Below are 19,642 nucleotides of genomic sequence, written 5' to 3' on the forward strand. Positions count from 1 at the left end.
TGGTGTTTACTGTTCCCTCTGCTCAGAATGTCCTCCCTCAATTCTTAACATAGCTGGCTGTTCTCATCCTTCAGATCTCAATTCATGTGTCATCTCAGAGGGGACTTCTTTGGCTATCTTTTCCAAAAGTACCCCACTCCATCCCAACTATATCTCCCTGTTTATTTCCTTGATAGCACCACCTGAACACAAAATTATATTGTGTGCTGTTCATTTTCTATCTACTCTTTCTGCATTGTAAGTTTCGTCACAGCAGGGACCTTGTTTCTTGTTCACTGTTGTGACCTTAGTGCCTACAACAGTGCAATATTAGGAAGTGTTCAGTAAATAAATATTTTAATTAATACATTAATTAATATTTATATTAATATTTATTAATGTATTTATCAGATACTGGCTGAAACATCTCTAAAGTAGTGTTTTTCAAATCTTATTCAATGTATTTTTAATGAGGTATAGGTAGCAATTTTTAATCTAAATAAATTCATTTTGACGATCTATTAAATCTTTAAACCATTTGATTATCATTTCATGCATTATCATTTTGTCATGGAGTACCTGGAACACTAACTTAGTTAATGTTTTTACTAGAGGCCTCTAATAACATATCCATATTTGAATGATGACTGAAGAGTTGATGTAAAAAATTTCTTGTGAGTAAATGAGGAAGTTAAACCATTTAGATTGTATTTCATTATTGATTTTTCCAAATGGCACAACAGTCAAAACAAGAATCACTTACACAGTACACTATCAATTAAGTATTTGAAGGACCTTTTAAGTATTTAAAAAAAAAAAAAAAAGCCCAAAGGAATGCTATTAGTAGAGATTTTGTGGGTACGTGCTAAAGTTAAGAAACTTGAAATTCAAAGAGCTGCTTTTAAAGGACATACAGGGTGGGTTGGCTGTACACATCAGGAAGTTCTACAGAGCGTTTTGTGGGTATTAAGATTATAACTCTAGTTATTCTCTTAGATTTCACAACAGTACAACATGTTTTTGTAAATACAGATTTACACAGAAGTTACTTGGCTGTAATTTTTCTTCTTAGGTTAGGTGTTATCTTCTAGCCCTTAAATACACAGACTATGTGTTGGTTCCATGAAGGAAAATAAGAATTACAAATATTCCTTTTATGAACTGGTGTAATAGAAAGTGTACACCTCTTGGACCTCATTTTGCATTTGATTTTTCTAAGATTGGAAACGACTTTAAACATATAGTTTGTGGTATTTATTCTTCACAACATTTCCATGAAATAAAATCCTGTTCCAGATGAAGAATTTTGTAAGTTTTCAAGAAATTGTAACAATTTATAGGTCATATGATTAGAAAATAGCAACCCTGAAACTAGTAGAAGGTTTCCGTCTGTCCACACCAGGCTCCTCCTACCAGAATTTCACTTTTTTTTTAACTTCAATATTAGTATGAAAAAATTTGGTTTGAACGTTAGTGTTTATTACCTTTTTAAGGACAGAATAGCTTTGTTCCTAGTGTCTGAAGTCTAAAAATTGCTTATTTTAGCCTTGGAGGAGGCAACTGAGTTATATATAACTTTACTTTAGCATTTAGGAATAGAGGTAGACTAGACTTGGCAGGTTTGACTTTTACTCCTGTTCATTGTACTTTATAGGTCTGCAAATCCTTATACATTGGTTGATTGAGTGACATGTCAGCAAATAAACCAACCATACTAATTATACTTCACAATGTTTTTGTACCTTTTAGTATTAGGAAAGAGTATGTTTCTATGTTTATATGTATGTCGGGGTAGTGCAGGAGTTCGACAGGTAGAATTTTTCTTTCTGGCCTGCCAGCTAAAAATTGTCACTCTCCATCTGGCACTACAAGAGTGAAGTTGTTAGCCACTGTGGTCGCTGACCTTCAACACACCCTGAAAGGAGTTCAGGGTGGAGATTGTGGAGATCAGGAATGAGGCACTCTTTGCTCTCGGAAAAACTGGCAGTACAGGCCTTCATATAGTTAGATATTTTCAGAAGATTTTATGAGCCCAATTTCTTGTATACTTTCATATCTGGAAAAGCACTAAAATCATTCAGGGAGACATCTGCTCCTCGTGACTAGCAGCGGTCTTCTTGTGACTAGTAGCAACCTTCTGCCAAAATGTGTGATTAATTGCATGTATCCCCACCTTTACTAAAATCACATATATACTGACCTCACCCCCCACCTCTTCGGAGCAGTTCCTCAGAGCTTTGTGAAAGGCTAATCTTCCAGGCTGTAGTCCTCATTTTGCCCCAAATAAAACTTAACTGACCACTCTCACTGTTGTGCTTTTTTCTTTTTTTTTTTTCAGTCGATAGAAAATTTAAATTCATTCATCTGTGATGGTACCAATACTTTGGTTGGCAACTGTTTAATTTGGTTTGTAAACATTTGTGCTTAATATATACAGAAAGCTATCGGAGAGTTCCGAGGTAGTAAAGACATTGGACTGCTCTCAAAGAACTTATGGGTAGTGGTAGGGGCACATATACAGACAAGTATACAAAAGTCTGTACAAAACAGAACATATTAAGTGTAATGGGAATACAGAACAGGATGAGAAGTATTTAATGGAGGAATTGGGACAAACTTATAGAGAAAGTAGAATTTAGGAGGCCTTCTTGAAATCTTCCTTGTTTTGGAAAGAGAAGAAGTGTTAATTTTGGCACAGAGGTAGGAAAGTGTAGGAAGTGTGGTATGATTGAAACAGATGTATGAGAAGACGGTGAGCAATAATGTTGGGTAAGTAGGTTAGTGTGAGACTTTAGAGGGTCTAAATACAATTCTAAGTGCAGTGGGGAGTGACACAAGGTTGCTGAATAGCGTAATAATGAGATTCCAAATATGTATCACTGATTTAACTAATGTTAATATTTTTGGGTGTATTAGTAAAGGAATTCAGAGGAACTCCTGTACATTATTCGAATTTTTATTTAACCTTTATTGAGTTGTGGATTATTTGACTAGATGGCACTGGTGAGAAACGAAGGCCCAGAGAATTCAGTAACTAATTCAAAAGCCCTAGCTCTTAGTGTCAGAACTTGAATCTAGAACCCAGTTCTCCTGATGCTTAGTCATTGCTTTTTCTCTGCTCTCCTTCCTCTTCTGCATATTATAATGTGTTGGGTACTTAGTGAGACACAAAGGAAGAAGGATGCCTCTTTTTTTCCTTAAGAGTGTTTACATATGATTGAATGACATGTGTGGCCATATTGCTTTGCATTTTTATTTATATACCAGATTTATTAGTACAAATTAGTGCTGGAAGAGACATCCAGCTTCAACATTTTTTAGTCCAAATTAACCCTTACAGAAAGCTAGCTTCATCTTAGAGGAAGTAGGATTTGAACTGATCTAGAAGGATGGATGAGTGGAGAAAAGGAATGAGAATTACAGCACAAGTGAAGTGTCAGAGGTGTGCATAAATTATTTTCTGAGAGTAGTGAGAGTCATGCTGGAACAGAGAAATTTGTTTTAGAATTATGAGAGAAGTACATTGTAACATTATGTAGTATTCCATAGACTGATTTTTTTTTTTTTCTAACATAGGGAATGGTTAAAAACTTGCTTTTTCTTTGGCTATATCTGTGCAAAGAATACTTGTGGGTATTTGATAGTGAGATTTTTTTTTTTCTTTTTTTTTAGAATTTTATTTTATTTTATTTATTTTTGGCTGCTTTGGGTGTTCGTTGCTGCGCGCGGGCTTTCTCTAGTTGTGGCGAGCGGGGGCTACTCTTCGTCGCGGTGCGTGGGCTTCTCATTGTGGTGGCTTCTCTTGTTGCAGAGAATGGGCTCTAGGCGCGGGCTTCAGAAGTTGTGGCTCGCGGGCTCTAGAGCACAGGCTCAGTAGTTGTGGTGCATGGGCTTAGTTGCTCCGCAACATGTGGGATCTTCCCAGACCAGGGCTCGAACCCGTGTCCCCTTCATTGGCAGGTGGATTCTTAACCACTGCGCCACCAGGCAAGTCCCTGATAGTGAGATTCGATAAAAGCAGACTTAACATACTGTCTCTTCATAGTCATCTTTTTCCTCTATCCTAGTCTTTGGCATTATAAATGCATTTTGTGTAGACCTTGACATAGTAAAGAGTAATTTCAGATGTTTTGACAAGTATGATGACTAAAGCAGCGTCGAGAGAATTAGCTCAGAGTAACTGTCTATGGCAGTATTTAAATGTTATGCCTATGGTTAGCTCTGTGTTTTCACAATTGGATTATTTTTATATCTTAATATCATCTTTCTATCAAATTGATCAAAAAAGATTAAGATCCTCTGTTTAAGGTACCCAATAAGCTTAATATTCTACTTTTCTCTGTAAATTAATTTTAGTGTCAATTTAGCATAAAAAGTATTTATCATGAACTATCATGATAAAAGAGACTATAAACCTGTATTCCTGGACCGTTAGAATCAAAGAAGTTGGAAAAGCTTTAGAAATAATCTTTATTATTCATGAAATCATTTGTTGATTTATTATTTCTTGTTGTTTATACTCATGTGTCTGTGCTTTGTCAGATGTCTGATTCAGGAATCTGTCTTAGCATGCTGTAAAACCTGTTTTAAAAATAGATATGAGCCACTCTGTGTCACTGAAAGGTTGTTGACACAATGGAAAAACTGTTAAATGAGTTTGTAGAGCAAAACTTACCACTACCTGAAGAAAGGTTGTGTTTCTTTTTTTTAAACAAAATTGATTGAAATTTTATGTCCGTAAATCCAAATGAATATAATTAAAATATTTAGAACATTTTATGTACCTAGTGTACTGTTAGAGTTGATTTTCAAAATTTATTTCTTAGTGTAGCTTGGTGTAAACCAAAGTATATAAAAAAAACTTTGAGATTATTTTATTTGAACCAGGTACTGTTTTCCTCACTTCCACTGAAGCTTTTTCTTAAAAATAAATAAATAAATAAATAAATACTATTTATATGTGACCATTTAAATATTCCCCAAATATATTAAATATCTTATATATTTAATAGATTGGGTGAATAAAAGATCCTTTCACATTTTCTATATGAAATGCATATTATTTATACCACTGGGGATTAGAAAGAGGATCTTTATTTTGGTAGATAAGCTGGAATTTTTGTCAGTAAAGATTCGGTGAGATTAAAGGACAGTAAAGTGAAAAATTGATATTTTCATACTTTTTGTAGCATTTTTTTGTAGTTTGCATTTGGCAAGGTGGGGACAGGAGAGGGAGGAGAGTTATAACCAGTTTGGAAAACATACACAATAGTCTTCATAGACAATTATAATGAAGGTGTAATGTTGTAATGAATAGTCTGCTGACCGAATCAAGGTAAAACCTCTAGGACAAAATGTGGTTAAAGTTAATGAATTACTCCCAAAGGCCTCCAGGACAGAAAAACAAAAAATGGGAGATTTTAAGTCAGTGAGGACAAGCTTCCCCCCAGAACCCTGGTAAGAGAAATAAAGGTAGCCACATCTGACTGAGAAACTTCAGAGGAGGTGAACTTTGAAATCTCTAAATAATCCATGTGTATGTAGTTGAGAATTGACGTTGCAGTCTTAGGATAATCAGGTAACTATTTTTATTTTAACTGTCAACAAAAACTGATTGCACGTTTTCCTTCTCTAACCTGTTTGCCATGTTTAAAAAAGGAAATATAAATATTTCCCAGTTCCTGAATTGGGGAATTTTTAAATATAAAATTAATAATAAAATAATTATAATTGACCATCTATATGTACTAGACTTTGGTAAGCATTTTATGTATATTGTCTTATTTATTAGTCACAAAAACTCTGTAAGGGATAGATAGGTACAGTTACTCCTGTTTTATAAGTGAAAGAAACTAGATCATAGAGGTGAAGTGACTTCTTCAATATTGCATATTAGTTAGTGGAACCATTTGAATCCTCATGTTTTGACTCTATGCTCCTCCTCTTTCCATGATGCCAGGGAATTTATGAGGTTTTCAAAACATGGTTTACTTGAATTTGATCAGTTAAAGATGCAATCAGTATCTTAGGAAAGGTAATAAATAATCTGGTCTCTAACACTGTCAAAAATATATGCAGTCACAACATTGTAAATCAACTATATTTCAATAAAAGTTAAAAAAATACAGGCAGTAAGTAAATTCTGCCTTAAATTTTAGAAGTTGATCTGAATATTTGAACTTGCTGGTAGTAATTGTCATTATATTTGAATCCTTCTATGCTCCGAAGAATGGAGTATAAAACCTCTGGTATTTTGTTTACTCTGGGCAAACTCTGTAACGTTAGCATCTCGCCGGTTGCAGATCTGCATGTGCTAGGATTGGCTGGGCAGGGTGCTCTACTCTCAGACTTTTCTTGAGATCCTGTTTGGCCTTGGATGATTCTAATTTGTAATGAGTTCTGCAATGAATTCTGCGTTTGAACCTGTTTAAGCTCATCCTTAACTCCTGCCAGAGATGCCCTCCATGCCGGTGTAGTATTAAGGCTAGAAAAGTATTCCAGAGGTAACTGGAATCAATCTGAAATTAATTTTCTCTAGGAGTAAGGAACCATTAAGTTTAGTATCCAGAAAGATGCTTATGAAGTAGTCTGTGGTAAATTTCTAAATATTAGCAAACTGTGATGTCTGAGAAGTCCTTAATAGTAGTTATTCCTGTGTAATTAACTCTAATATTAGCTTAGTATTTAACATACATTAATTAGGTTTCTCCAGCTATTTGATTTTAGTTCAACTTTGTGTTTACTGAGTATCAGGGAAAATTAAATATGATTATAAATTTTGGAATCTCTATCAAGCCATCCTTTAGCAACAGTAATTGATGCTAGTTCCTAGATAGAAGCTGAAGCAAAACTGATCTGTTACTGAGTGAATGGATTGATTCCTATCATATGAGAATTTATAAATGAAAAATTTCCAGTATAACCTGGAAAATTCTGAAATATATTTAAAAGACTTATTTTTTAAAAAACAATTCAACTATTTTGTAAGAAAATTTAAGTGTTATATTCATGTAGAAGGATCTTTTCTTACGGCAACTGATTTTTGTTTACTTAAGGGAACCTGTTGCTAAAATAGTAATGAGGAAGGGTGTAATATAAGTATAGTCATACACCCCTTGCTGTGCAAGTAACCAGAGTGCTATGTACACATGTTGTTCAGTCTCCTTTTAGAAGGTGGAAGTCAAGTCCTTTGTATGTTTTTCTCTCTTGCACAGCCTAAAATGACGAATGTGTGATCTCAGTGGAATAAATGGCGTCCAAAGTCACAGATGCTATAGTGTGGTATCAAAAGAAGGTAAGTTGATAGTCAAAAGCTTTTAACCTTTTAAATGTTTTTATTCTAAAAACGCACGCTTTTTTTTAATACGATGGATTTATGTCAAGTGTTACCTAAAATAAGAAAGGTGGTGCTTAGAAATATTTTTCTCTACTTTTTACTCCACATTATCAAAGTAGCTAGATTATTTTCAGTTAAAACATAAACCAAATATCCAGGATTATGAATACAGTTAGCATTTTATGGAAGCATTAAATTTTTTCTTACATTAATTTCTTTTGAAGAAAGCTAGGTTAACAGAGCTGTTATAATTTTATAACAAGGGAAACTATAGTTTAAATCTATTTCTTGTAAGTTACAATTCAACAGCTGAATCTTTTCAGTAGAATAAACCTTTGGAGACTGTATTTTCCAAACTGAAATATTAAAATGTTTATTTTGATGTTTTAGGAATAGTCGTCATAACTACTTAACTAGCTGTGTCATCCTACGTTTCAAAATAAGTTTTACCAATGTAATGTTTTCTTTATAAAGTACAAATTCTGATGCCTTTTTTGAAGATACAGTAAGCTGTTTATTCCTGAAGAGTGTTGTTTACACTCTTTAAAATGTATTGTTGTTTTATGTGGTATCTTAGATTTTTAGCTTATATAGTGAATTACGTTTGTTTTCACATTTTAAAACGTTTTGATGCCTTATTCATTAGGTCCCTATTAACAAAGATAATTATATATTTAAAGCTTTTCCTATGTATGGGAAAATCAGACAATTTTAAAATTTAGTTGAATTGTAAATACATGGTAAATTAGCACACTTTAAAGATTAGACATACCTAAGAATACAGTCTGTGTTTGGATGTGTCATTTCCTTTCTGGGTAGAACATACCACAGATATACAGTATCACATTTTTCTCGTAAAGTAATAAATTGGAAGTATTGATGTTGATCATACTATTAATTCAATCTTTTGTGTTTTTATATTAGTGTCATCTTTACTTTTAAATTTCCAGTCAACTTAAAAGAAAGCTGAATTAAAGAAAACTAATTTTTTTTCCTACATAGATCTTTGAAAGCTTTTCTCTTAATTTCTACTTATGAGAGTTAGTAATATTTATTAAACATTTTATCTATCGGACTTTTTATGTTTAAACATTTCAAACTTCACTGAAGATCATTTGTAGGATGTGTTAGATTAATTGACCTTTCTTGAGATCGGAGAGTTTGAAGTATTATACTCACATTCAGTTTTAGCACAGTAACACCCTTCTTATCTGAGGATCGTCTATCTAGCAGCTTTGGATATGTGCAACCAAAAAATTCTCCAGAGCAACCCTAACAGATAAAACAAATTATATCTAGCAAATATAATCACATACTATGTTAGAGAGTCACCAGAACCATTAACCAGATTTGATTTGCTCTCTTGTTTTCTTTTGCTTTTAAATTTAATTTTCTTGAAGAATACGAGTGAATACTTTGAAAGATTTAGTATTTCAAGACTTTTTGAAAACAAAAATAACAGCCCCTATTGGTACCCTTTCCTATCCTTATCCAATCTCTGAGTTCTGCTCCCTGGAGGCAGTCGGTGTTTCAAAGTTCTGCTACTCTTCATCCTGGTAGGGAGTAGGGGAGGGTGGGTTGCAAATATAGGGTGTGAAGTTTGAGTTTTCATAATTACTTTTTGGGGAATACGGACATTTGTGGGTAGGAATCGGATACAAAATATCATGCAATATTCTAAATTAGAGTTGGCAAACTTTTTCTATAAAGGATCAGGTGGTAAGTGTTTTAGGCTTTGAGGGCCATAGGTCTCTGTGGAAATACTCAACTCTGCTGTTACAGGACAAAAGCAGCCATAGACAATATGTAAATGAATGAAATGAATGGCATGACTGTGTTTCAATAAAACTTAATTTACAGAAACCAGCAGTGCGTTAGATTTGGCCCACAGCCCTTAGTTTGCATACCTGTGCTCTAAGATAGCCTCATAGAGCTATCTTAGGGCACCAAAAAGAACTGCCCTGCTAAAAATGGAATAATGCCCTGTTGGATAACACTGTTTAGTTTTTTTTATGGTATTTACTTTTTTTTATACATATCTACTTTGCCCAAGTTATAAAGGTGCAAAAGAAATTAAGTCATACAACCAAGATCAGTGACCAGATACCCATATTTATACCATAACTTCCTCTCTGTTCTCCCTGCTAGTTCCATGCTAAAACGCCATGAGGGAACAAGAGGGAGAAAGAACTATGGAAAATCTGGGTCGCTGAGGCAGCCTTCAGATTTAAGATGATTATTAGCCTTTGCCACAAAGCAATTAATTGTCATAAATAGTTATACAGTTTAGCGATCTGAGTGGTAACTGTTATTTAGAATCTACTCAGTTGTCTCCAGAAAGTAGTGGGCAAGGGGCCCTTGCCTTTTCTTGATTATGTCATTATAGATGTTTTTTGTTGATTTTTGACTGTATGGTAAGGATTTAGCTTTTTTATGATTTCTTTCCAATCCCCCTACCCCATCCTCCCAGTGACTAAAATTTTGGTTAAATCAGTATTCGGGGCTTATGTTTGTGTATGCAGTATTTAGAGCAACATCATGTAGTATCTGTGATAATATTTCCTGTCTGTGCAACAGTTTTTATGTTTTGCTTTGTTTTTCTAGTTCTTGAAAGTCTCTGACAGAACTGAACAACTTTTGTTGTAGTCAGTCACATTCAGGTATTCTACCAATTTCTTTTTTTTCTTTCTTGGGAATAACCCTCCTAGAACTCTCTGTCCTCCTGCTCCATTGTTGGATGGATTTTTCTCAAGTCATGCCTCTCATCTGCCATCTTGGTATTTCCTTTTATCATCAGCCTGAGAGTTCCTTTCACTGCTCTTTGGTCATATAGATTTGTGCTCCTCTTAAATATAGGCTTATAAAAAAAAAAAGTCCTTTTCTTGCAGGAGGGACCCCTTCCAGGGCCCGAGAGTGGGCTCTTGTCCAACACTCTTAAATGAATTGTCTGAGGGGACACACGTGCTGACAAAGCAAGAGACTTTATTAGGAAGGGGCACCTGGGTGGAGAGCAGGAGGGTAAGGGAACTCAGGAGGACTGCTCTGCCACGTGGATTGCAGTCTCGGGTTTTATGGTGATGGGATTAGTTTCCAGGTTGTCTCTGGCCAATCATTCTGACTCAGGGTCCTTCCTGGTGGCGCATGCATCACTCAGCCAAGATGGATTCCAGTGAGGAGGATTCTGGGAGGTTGGTAGGACATATGGACTGGCGTCTCCTATTGACCTTTCCCGAATTCTTCCAGTTGGTGGTGGCTTGTTAGTTCCGTGTTCCTTACCAGGACCTCCTGTTGTAAAATAACTCATGCAAATGGTTATTGTGGTGCCTGGCCAGGGTGGGTGGTTTCAGTCAGTGTTTCCCCTAACAGTTATATAACATTTATTATGTGCCGGGCATTTTCTAGATGCTTTACATATATTAACTAATTTAACATAGGTAAATGAATGAAATGAGATAGAGGGTCTGTTTCCTGTCTCTGGACATTAGTGGGTGAAGCTCTGTTGCCTGAAGCTGTTGTAATGAACTTGCTCCCCAGAAGGGAGCTTGACAACAGGCCAAGTCTGGCAGAGTTGAAAGATGGAAAGATCCTGAGTTTTTCAGGACTTTTTGAGCCATGGAATTAATTAACTCTGAAAATATCTTATCTTGGGAATTCTTACCGTATGAGATAATAAATCCCCTTATGTTTTCAGTCACTTGAAGTTTAATTTTATTTCCTTGCAGCTGAAGGCATGCTAAGTGATAAACAAGAAATGCTTTCTGATGGTATGTGGTTTCCTGTATAGTGCTCTTTTGCCTCTGAATGCTTATAGTAGTAGATATAAAATTAAGATCTACCAAATAGAAGTACTGAGCCTCAGACAAATGGGTTTATCACATTTTCTCTTTTAAGCTTTTTTTTTCCTTGAACCATATTCTCATAGGTACCATTAAATCTTTAATGTAATTTTAAACTACTGTGCCTTATAGTATGATATGGTTGAAAGAGCACTTGCATTCGATTTTGTGACATTTATCAGCTTGTAATATTGAATGTGTTACTCAATCTCTCTGAGCCTCAGTTCCTTCTTTTGTAATCTGAGGATGGTAGTGCTTCCTCTTTGTGCCTCACAGGGTTATGAAGGAGTGAATCAACTTTAAATATAGTTTTTGAAAAGGTTTTTAAATTGGTTTATGAATTGTTGAATAAATATGAAGTATCACTCTTAAAAATAATACTAGTAATGCATCTTATGACTTGGAATATAGTAGATGAGACATTAGAGTGGCGGTCAGTACTCTGCAGTTTCTTTAATGACCAACAGGAGTATGTGCTGCACATACTTCTTCCATCTGACCAAAGAGGTGGGTATGTGACTAAGACCAGACCAGAAATGGTACCTCATTCCCTTGGCCACAGTGATGGGTCCAGGTAAATGTGACGACCCAAACTGTCCTATAGTTTTTTGTTTTTGTTTTGTTTGTTTTTTTTGTGTGTGTGTTAGTTTCTGCTTTATAACAAAGTAAATCAGTTATACATATACATATGTTCCCATATCTCTTCCCTTTTGCATCTCCCTCCCTCCCACCCTCCCCATCCCACCGCTCTAGGTGGTCACAAAGCACCGAGCTGATCTCCCTGTGCTATGCGGCTGCTTCCCACTAGCTATCTATTTTACATTTGGTAGTGTATATATGTCCATGACACTCTCTCACTCTGTCACATCTCACCCCTCCCCCTCCCCATATCCTCAAGTCCATTCTCTAGTAGGTCTGTGTCTTTATTCCCGTCTTGCCACTAGGTTCTTCATGGCCTTTTTTTTTTTTCCCTTAGATTCCATATATATGTGTTAGCATACTGTATTTGTTTTTCTCTTTCTGACTTACTTCACTCTGTATGACAGACTCTAACTCCATCCACCTCATTACAAATACCTCCATTTCATTTCTTTTTATGGCTGAGTAATATTCCATTGTATATATGTGCCACATTTTCTTTATCCATTCATCTGATGATGGACACTTAGGTTGCTTCCATGTCCTGGCTATTGTAAATAGAGCTGCAGTGAACATTGTGGTACATGACTCTTTTTGACCTATGGTTTTCTCAGGGTATATGCCCAGTAGTGGGATTGCTGGGTCGTATGGTAGTTCTATTTGTAGTTTTTTAAGGAACCTCCATAATGTTCTCCATAGTGGCTGTATCAATTTACATTCGCACCAACAGTGCAAGAGTGTTCCCTTTCCTCCACACCCTCTCCAGCATTTATTGTTTCTAGATTTTTTGATGATGGCCATTCTGACCGGTGTGAGATGATATCTCATTGTAGTTTGATTTGCATTTCTCTAATGATTAATGATGTTGAGCATTCTTTCATGTGTCTATTGGCCATCTGTATATCTTCTTTGGAGAAATGTCTATTTAGGTCTTCTGCCCATTTTTGGATTGGGTTGTTCGTTTTTTTGTTATTGAGCTGCATGAGCTGCTTGTAAATCTTGGAGATTAATCCTTTGTCAGTTGCTTCATTTGCAAATATTTTCTCCCATTCTGAGGGTTGTCTTTTGGTCTTGTTTATGGTTTCCTTTGCTGTGCAAAAGCTTTTAAGTTTCATTAGGTCCCATTTGTTTATTTTTGGTGTTATTTCCATTTCTCTAGGAGCTGGGTCAAAAAGAATCTTGCTGTGATGTATGTCATAGAGTGTTCTGCCTATGTTTTCCTCTAAGAGTTTGATAGTGTCTGGCCTTACACTTAGGTCTTTAATCCATTTTGAGTTTATTTTTGTGCATGGTGTCAGGGAGTGTTCTAATTTCATACTTTTACATGTACCTGTCCAATTTTCCCAGCACCACTTATTGAAGAGGCTGTCTTTTCTCCACTGTATATGCTTGCCTCCTTTATCAAATATAAGGTGACCATATGTGTGTGGGTTTATCTCTGGGCTTTCTATCCTGTTCCATTGATCTATATTTCTGTTTTTGTGCCAGTACCAAACTGTCTTGATTACTGTAGCTTTGTAATATAGTCTGAAGTCAGGGAGCCTGATTCCTCCAGCTCCATTTTTCGTTCTCAAGATTGCTTTGGCTATTCGGGGTCTTTTGTGTTTCCATACAGATTGTGAAATTTTTTGTTCTAGTTCTGTGAAAAATGCCATTGGTAGTTTGATAGGGATTGCATTGAATCTGTAGATTGCTTTGGGTAGTAGAGTCATTTTCACAATGTTGATTCTTCCAATCCAAGAACATGGTATATCTCTCCATCTATTTGTATCATCTTTAATTTCTTTCATCAATGTCTTATAATTTTCTGCATACAGGTCTTTTGTCTCCTTAGGTAGGTTTATTCCTAGATATTTTATTCTTTTTGTTGCAATGGTAAACGGGAGTGTTTTCTTAATTTCACTTTCAGATTTTTCATCATTAGTGTATAGAACTGCAAGAGATTTCTGTGCATTAATTTTGTATCCTGCTACTTTACCAAATTCATTGATTAGCTCTAGTAGTTTTCTGGTAGCATCTTTAGGATTCTCTATGTATAGTATCATGTCATCTGCAAACAGTGACAGCTTTACTTCTTCTTTTCCAATTTGGATTCCTTTTATTTCTTTTTCTTCTCTGATTGCTGTGGCTAACACTTCCAAAACTATGTTGAATAATAGTGGTGAGAGTGGGCAACCTTGTCTTGTTCCTGATCTTAGTGGAAATGGTTTCAGTTTTTCACCATTGAGGACAATGTTGGCTGTGGGTTTGTCATATATGGCCTTTATTATGTTGAGGAAAGTTCCTTCTATGCCTACTTTCTGCAGGGCTTTTATCATAAATGGGTGTTGAATTTTGTCGAAAGCTTTCTCTGCATCTATTGAGATGATCATATGGTATTTCTCCTTCAATTTTTTAATATGGTGTATCACGTTGACTGATTTGCGTATATTGAAGAATCCTTGCATTCCTGGGATAAACCCCACTTGATCATGGTGTATGATCCTTTTAATGTGCTGTTGGATTCTGTTTGCTAGTATTTTGTTGAGGATTTTTGCATCTATGTTCATCAGTGATATTGGCCTGTAGTTTTCTTTCTTTGTGACATCTTTGTCTGGTTTTGGTATCAGGGTGATGGTGGCCTCGTAAAATGAGTTTGGGAGTGTTCCTCCCTCTGCACTATTTTGGAAGAGTTTGAGAAGGATAGGTGTTAGCTCTTCTCTAAATGTTTGATAGAATTCGCCTGTGAAGCCATTTGGTCCTGGGCTTTTGTTTGTTGGAAGATTTTTAATCACAGTTTCATTTTCAGTGCTTGTGATTGGTCTGTTCATATTTTCTATTTCTTCCTGGTTCAGTCTTGGCAGTTTGTGCATTTCTAAGAATCTGTCCATTTCTTCCAGGTTGTCCATTTTATTGGCATAGAGTTGCTTGTAGTAATCTCTCATGATCTTTTGTATTTCTGCAGTGTCAGTGGTTACTTCTCCTTTTTCATTTCTAATTCTATTGATTTGAGTCTTCTCCCTTTTTCTCTTGATGAGTCTGGCTAATGGTTTATCAATTTCGTTTATCTTCTCAAAGAACCAGCTTTTAGTTTCATTGATTTTTGCTCTTGTTTCCTTCATTTCTTTTTCATTTGTTTCTGACCTGATCTTTATGATTTCTTTCCTTCTGCTAGCTTTGGGGTTTTTTTGTTCTTCTTTCTCTAATTGCTTCAGGTGCAAGGTTAGGTTGTTTATTCGAGATGTTTCCTGTTTCTTGAGGTAGGCTTGTATTGCTATAAACTTCCCTCTTAGCACTGCTTTTGCTGCGTCCCATAGGTTTTGGGTCATCGTGTCTCCATTGTCATTTGTTTCTAGGTATTTTTTGATTTCCCCTTTGATTTCTTCAGTGATCACTTCGTTATTAAGTAGTGTAGCCTCCATGTGTTTGTATTTTTTACAGCTCTTTTCCTGTAATTGATATCTAGTCTCATAGCGTTGTGGTCGGAAAAGATACTTGATACGATTTCAATTTTCTTAAATTTACCAAGGCTTGATTTGTGACCCAAGATATGATCTATCCTGGAGAATGTTCCATGAGCACTTGAGAAAAATGTGTATTCTGTTGTTTTTGGGTGGAATGTCCTATAAATATCAATTAAGTCCATCTTGTTTAATGTATCATTTAAAGCTTGTGTTTCCTTATTTATTTTCATTTTGGATGATCTGTCCATTGGTGAAAGTGGGGTGTTAAAGTCCCCTACTATGATTGTGTTGCTGTCGATTTCCCCTTTTATGGCTGTTAGTATTTGCCTTATGTATTGAGGTGCTCCTTTGTTGGGTGCATGAATATTTACAGTTGTTATACCTTCCTCTTGGATCGATCCCTTGATCATTATGTAATGTCCTTCTTTGTCTCTTGTAATAGTCTTTATTTTAAAGTCTATATTGTCTGATACGAGAATTGCTACTCCAACTTTCTTTTGATTTCCATTTGCATGAAATATCTTTTTCCATCCCCTCACTTTCAGTCTGTATGTGTCTCTAGGTCTGAAGTGGGTCTCTTGTAGACAGCATATATATGGGTCTTGTTTTTGTATCCATTCAGCCAGTCTGTGTCTTTTGGTGGGAGCATTTAATCCATTTACATTTAAGGTAATTATCGATATGTATGTTCCTATTCCCATTTTCTTAAATGTTTTGGGTTTGTTATTGTAGGTGTTTTCCTTCTCTTGTGTTTCTTGCCTAGAGAAGTTCCTTTAGCATTTGTTGTAAAGCTGGTTTGGTGGTGCTGAACTCTCAGCTTTTGCTTGTCTGTAAAGGTTTTAATTTCTCCATCACATCTGAATGAGATCCTTGCTGGGTAGAGTAATCTTGGTTGTAGGTTTTTCTCCTTCATCACTTTAAGTATATCCTGCCACTCCCTTCTGGCTTGCAGAGTTTCTGCTGAAAGATCAGCTGTTAACCTTATGGGGATTCCCTTGTGTGTTATTTGTTGTTTTTCCCTTGCTGCTTTTAATATGTTTTCTTTATATTTAATTTTTGACAGTTTGGTTAATATGTGTCTTGGCGTGTTTCTCCTTGGATTTATCCTGTATGGGACTCTCTGTGCTTCCAGGACTTGATTAACTATTTCCTTTCCCATATTAGGGAAGTTTTCAACTCTAATCTCTTCAAATATTTTCTCAGTCCCTTTCTTTTTCTCTTCTTCTTCTGGGACCCCTATAATTCGAATGTTGGTGCGTTTAATGTTGTCCCAGAGGTCTCTGAGACTGTCCTCAGTTCTTTTCATTCTTTTTTCTTTATCCTGCTCTGCAGTAGTTATTTCCACCATTTTATCTTCCAGGTCACTTATCCTTTCTTCTGCCTCAGTTATTCTGCTATTGATCCCGTCTAGAGTATTTTTAATTTCATTTATTGTGTTTTTCATCGTTGCTTGGTTCCTCTTTAGTTCTTCTACGTCCTTGTTAAATGTTTCTTGCATTTTGTCTTTTCTATTTCCAAGATTTTGGATCATCCTTACTATCATTATTCTGAATTCTTTTTCAAGTAGACTACCTATTTCCTCTTCATTTGTTAGGTCTGGTGTGTTTTGACCCTGCTCCTTCATCGGCTGTGTGTTTTTCTGTCGTCTCATTTTGCTTATCTTACTGTGTTTGGGGTCTCCTTTTCACAGGCTGCAAGTTCGTAGTTCCCGTTGTTTTTGGTATCTGTCCCCAGCAGCTAAGGTTGGTTCATTGGGTTGTGTAGGCTTCCTGGTGGAGGGAACTAGTGCCTGTGTTTTGGTGCATGAGGCTGGATCTTTCCTTTCTGGTGGGCACGTCCACGTCTGGTGGTGTATTTTGGGGTGTCTGTGGCCTTATTATGATTTTAGGCAACCTCTCTGCTAATGGATGGGGCTGTGTTCCTGTCTTGCTAGTTGTTTGGCATAGGGTGTCCAGCACTGTAGCTTGCTGGTCGTTGAGTGAAGCTGGGTCTTGATGTTGAGATGGAGATCTCTGAGAGATTTTCGCTGTTTGGTATTACGTGGAGCTGGGAGGTCTCTTGTGGACCAGTGTCCTGAAGTTGGCTCTCCCACCTCAGAGGCACGGCCCTGATGCCTGGCTGGAGCACCAAGAGCCTTTCATACACACGGCTCAGAGTAAAAGGGAGAAAAAATAGAAAGAAAGAAAGAAAGAAAGAGGATAAAATATAGTGAAGTAAAATAAAGCTATTATAAAGCAAAGCTTCTCACCCAGAAGCTTATACATATACACTCACAAAAAAAGGAAAAGGGGAAAAATTAATATATCCTGCTCCCAAAGTCCACCTCCTGAATTTGGGATGATTCGTTGTCTATTCAGGTATTCAACAGATGCAGGCACATCAAGTTGTTTATGGAGTTTTAATCCGCTGCTTCTGAGGCTGCTGGGAGAGATTTCCCTTTCTCTTCTTTGTTCGCACAGCTCCCCGGGTTCAGCTTTGGATTTGGACCCGCCTCTGCATGTAGGTCGCCTGAGGGCGTCTGTTCCCCGCCCAGACAGAACGGGGTTAAAGGAGCAGCTGCTTCGGGGGCTCTGGCTCACTCAGGCCGGGGGGGAGGGAGGGGAGCCTGTGGCGGCAGAGGCCAGCATGACGTTGCACCAGCCCGAGGCGCGCCGTGCATTCTCCCGGGGAAGTTGTCCCCGGATCACGGGAGCCTGGCCGTGGCGGGCTGCACCGGCTCCCGGGAGGGGCGGTGTGGATAGTGACCTGTGCTCGCACACAGGCTTCTTGGTGGCGGCAGCAGCAGCCTTAGCGTCTCATGCCCGTCTCTGGGGTCCGCGCTGATCGCCGCGGCTCGCGCCCGTCTCTGGAGCTCGTTTAGGCGGCGCTCTGAATCCCCTCTCCTTGCACGCCACGAAACAAAGAGGCAAGAAAAAGTCTCTTGCCTCTTCAGCAGCTGCAGACTTTTTCCCGGACTCCCTCCCAGCCAGCTGTGGTGAGCTAACCCCTTCAGGCTGTGTTCACGCCGCCAACCCCAGTCCTCTCCCTGAGATCCTACCGAAGCCCGAGCCTCAGCTCCCAGCCCCTGCCCGCCCCAGCGGGTGAGCAGACAAGCCTCTCGGGCTGGTGAGTGCTGCTCGGCGCCGAGCCTCTGTGCGGGAGTCTCTCCGCTTTGCCCTCCGCACCCCTGTGGCTGTGCTCTTCTCCGTGGCTCCGAAGCTTCCCCCCTCCGCCACCCGCAGTCTCTGCCCGCGAAGGGGCTTCCTAGTGCGTGGAAACCTTTCCTCCTTCACGGCTCCCTCCCACTGGTTCAGGTCCCGTCCCTATTATTTTGTCTCTGTTATTTCTTTTTTCTTTTGCCCTACCCAAGTACGTGGGGAGTTTCTTGCCTTTTGGGAGGTCTGACGTTTTCTGCCAACGTTCAGTGGGTGTTTTGTAGGAGCAGTTCCACGTGTATATGTATTTCTAATGTATCTGTGGGAAGGAACGTGATCTCTGTGTCTTACTCTTCCGCCATCTTCTTCTCCCCTCTGTTTTGTTTTTAATTAGAGCTGCTGGAAAAGACTCTTTTGCTTCTTTCATTTAGGAACTTTCATTTAGAAGGATGCAAGTCTAAGCATGTTACCACAACATGGAAAAAGTTTTAGAAGAAGAAGAGGATGAGAGAGCACAGAGAGTGGTCAGGAATAGGGAAAAAGCAGACAACCACAGGCCAGCAGGTGCTCTGGTCCCTGAATTCATTCCACCCTGAGATTAGCTTCAGTCCTGACCTTTGAGTTGTTTAGCCAATAAATTTCCCTTTTTAAAAAAAAAAGAAGAAAATTATTTATTTATTTTTGGCTGCACTGGGTCTTCGTTGCTGCGTGTGGGCTTTCTCTAGTTGTGGCGAGCAGGGGCTACTCTTCATTGTGGTGCACGGGCTTCTCATTGCGGTGGCTTCTCTTGGCACAGGGGCTTCAGTAGTTGTGGCTCGCGGGCTCTAGAGCGCAGGCTCAGTAGTTGTGGCTCGCGGGCTCTAGAGCGCAGGCTCAGTAGTTGTGGCTCGCGGGCTCTAGAGCGCAGGCTCAGTAGCTGTGGCACACGGGCTTAGTTGCTCCGCGGCATGTGGGATTTTCCCGGACCAGGGCTCAAACCCGTGTCCCCTGTATTGGCAGGCAGATTCTTAACCACTGTGCCACCAGGGAAGTCCCTAAATTTACCCTTCTTGTTGAAGGTAGTTTGAATTGGACTTTTACTTATAAAAGAGAGTCCTGACTAATGCATAGAGAATATATGTTTTATTGTGGTATATAATATATACTCAAAACCACACAGATTATTATTTATTATATATAATATATTTACATATTTACACATATATTTACAGACTGAACAACTGCTTGTGTTCAGAACTGTTTGTATCCTGTTTATAAAATAGGACTCAGATCAAG

The 19,642-nt window shown here is 37.8% G+C and overlaps 1 protein-coding gene across 9 annotated transcripts in view; it reads left to right on the plus strand.

Moving 5' to 3' along the window:
- Window positions 1–19,642, plus strand: part of PHTF2 (putative homeodomain transcription factor 2) — a 124,859-nt gene that overhangs the window by 21,260 nt on the left and 83,957 nt on the right. For 4 of the 9 annotated variants that reach the window (XM_082473493.1, XM_082473497.1, XM_082473496.1 and 1 more), the window contains exon 2: window positions 7,194–7,273. The exons of the other annotated variants lie outside the window; for them this stretch is intronic. In XM_082473493.1, coding sequence (XP_082329619.1) covers window positions 7,229–7,273 — 45 coding nt within the window. In that variant the 5' untranslated portion in view covers window positions 7,194–7,228. The remainder of the gene's footprint in view (window positions 1–7,193; window positions 7,274–19,642) is intronic. 9 annotated transcript variants of the gene reach the window in all.

This window comes from Balaenoptera physalus (genome assembly GCF_965194825.1).
Source record: "Balaenoptera physalus genome assembly, chromosome: 8".
Taxonomy (NCBI): Eukaryota; Metazoa; Chordata; class Mammalia; order Artiodactyla; family Balaenopteridae; genus Balaenoptera; species Balaenoptera physalus.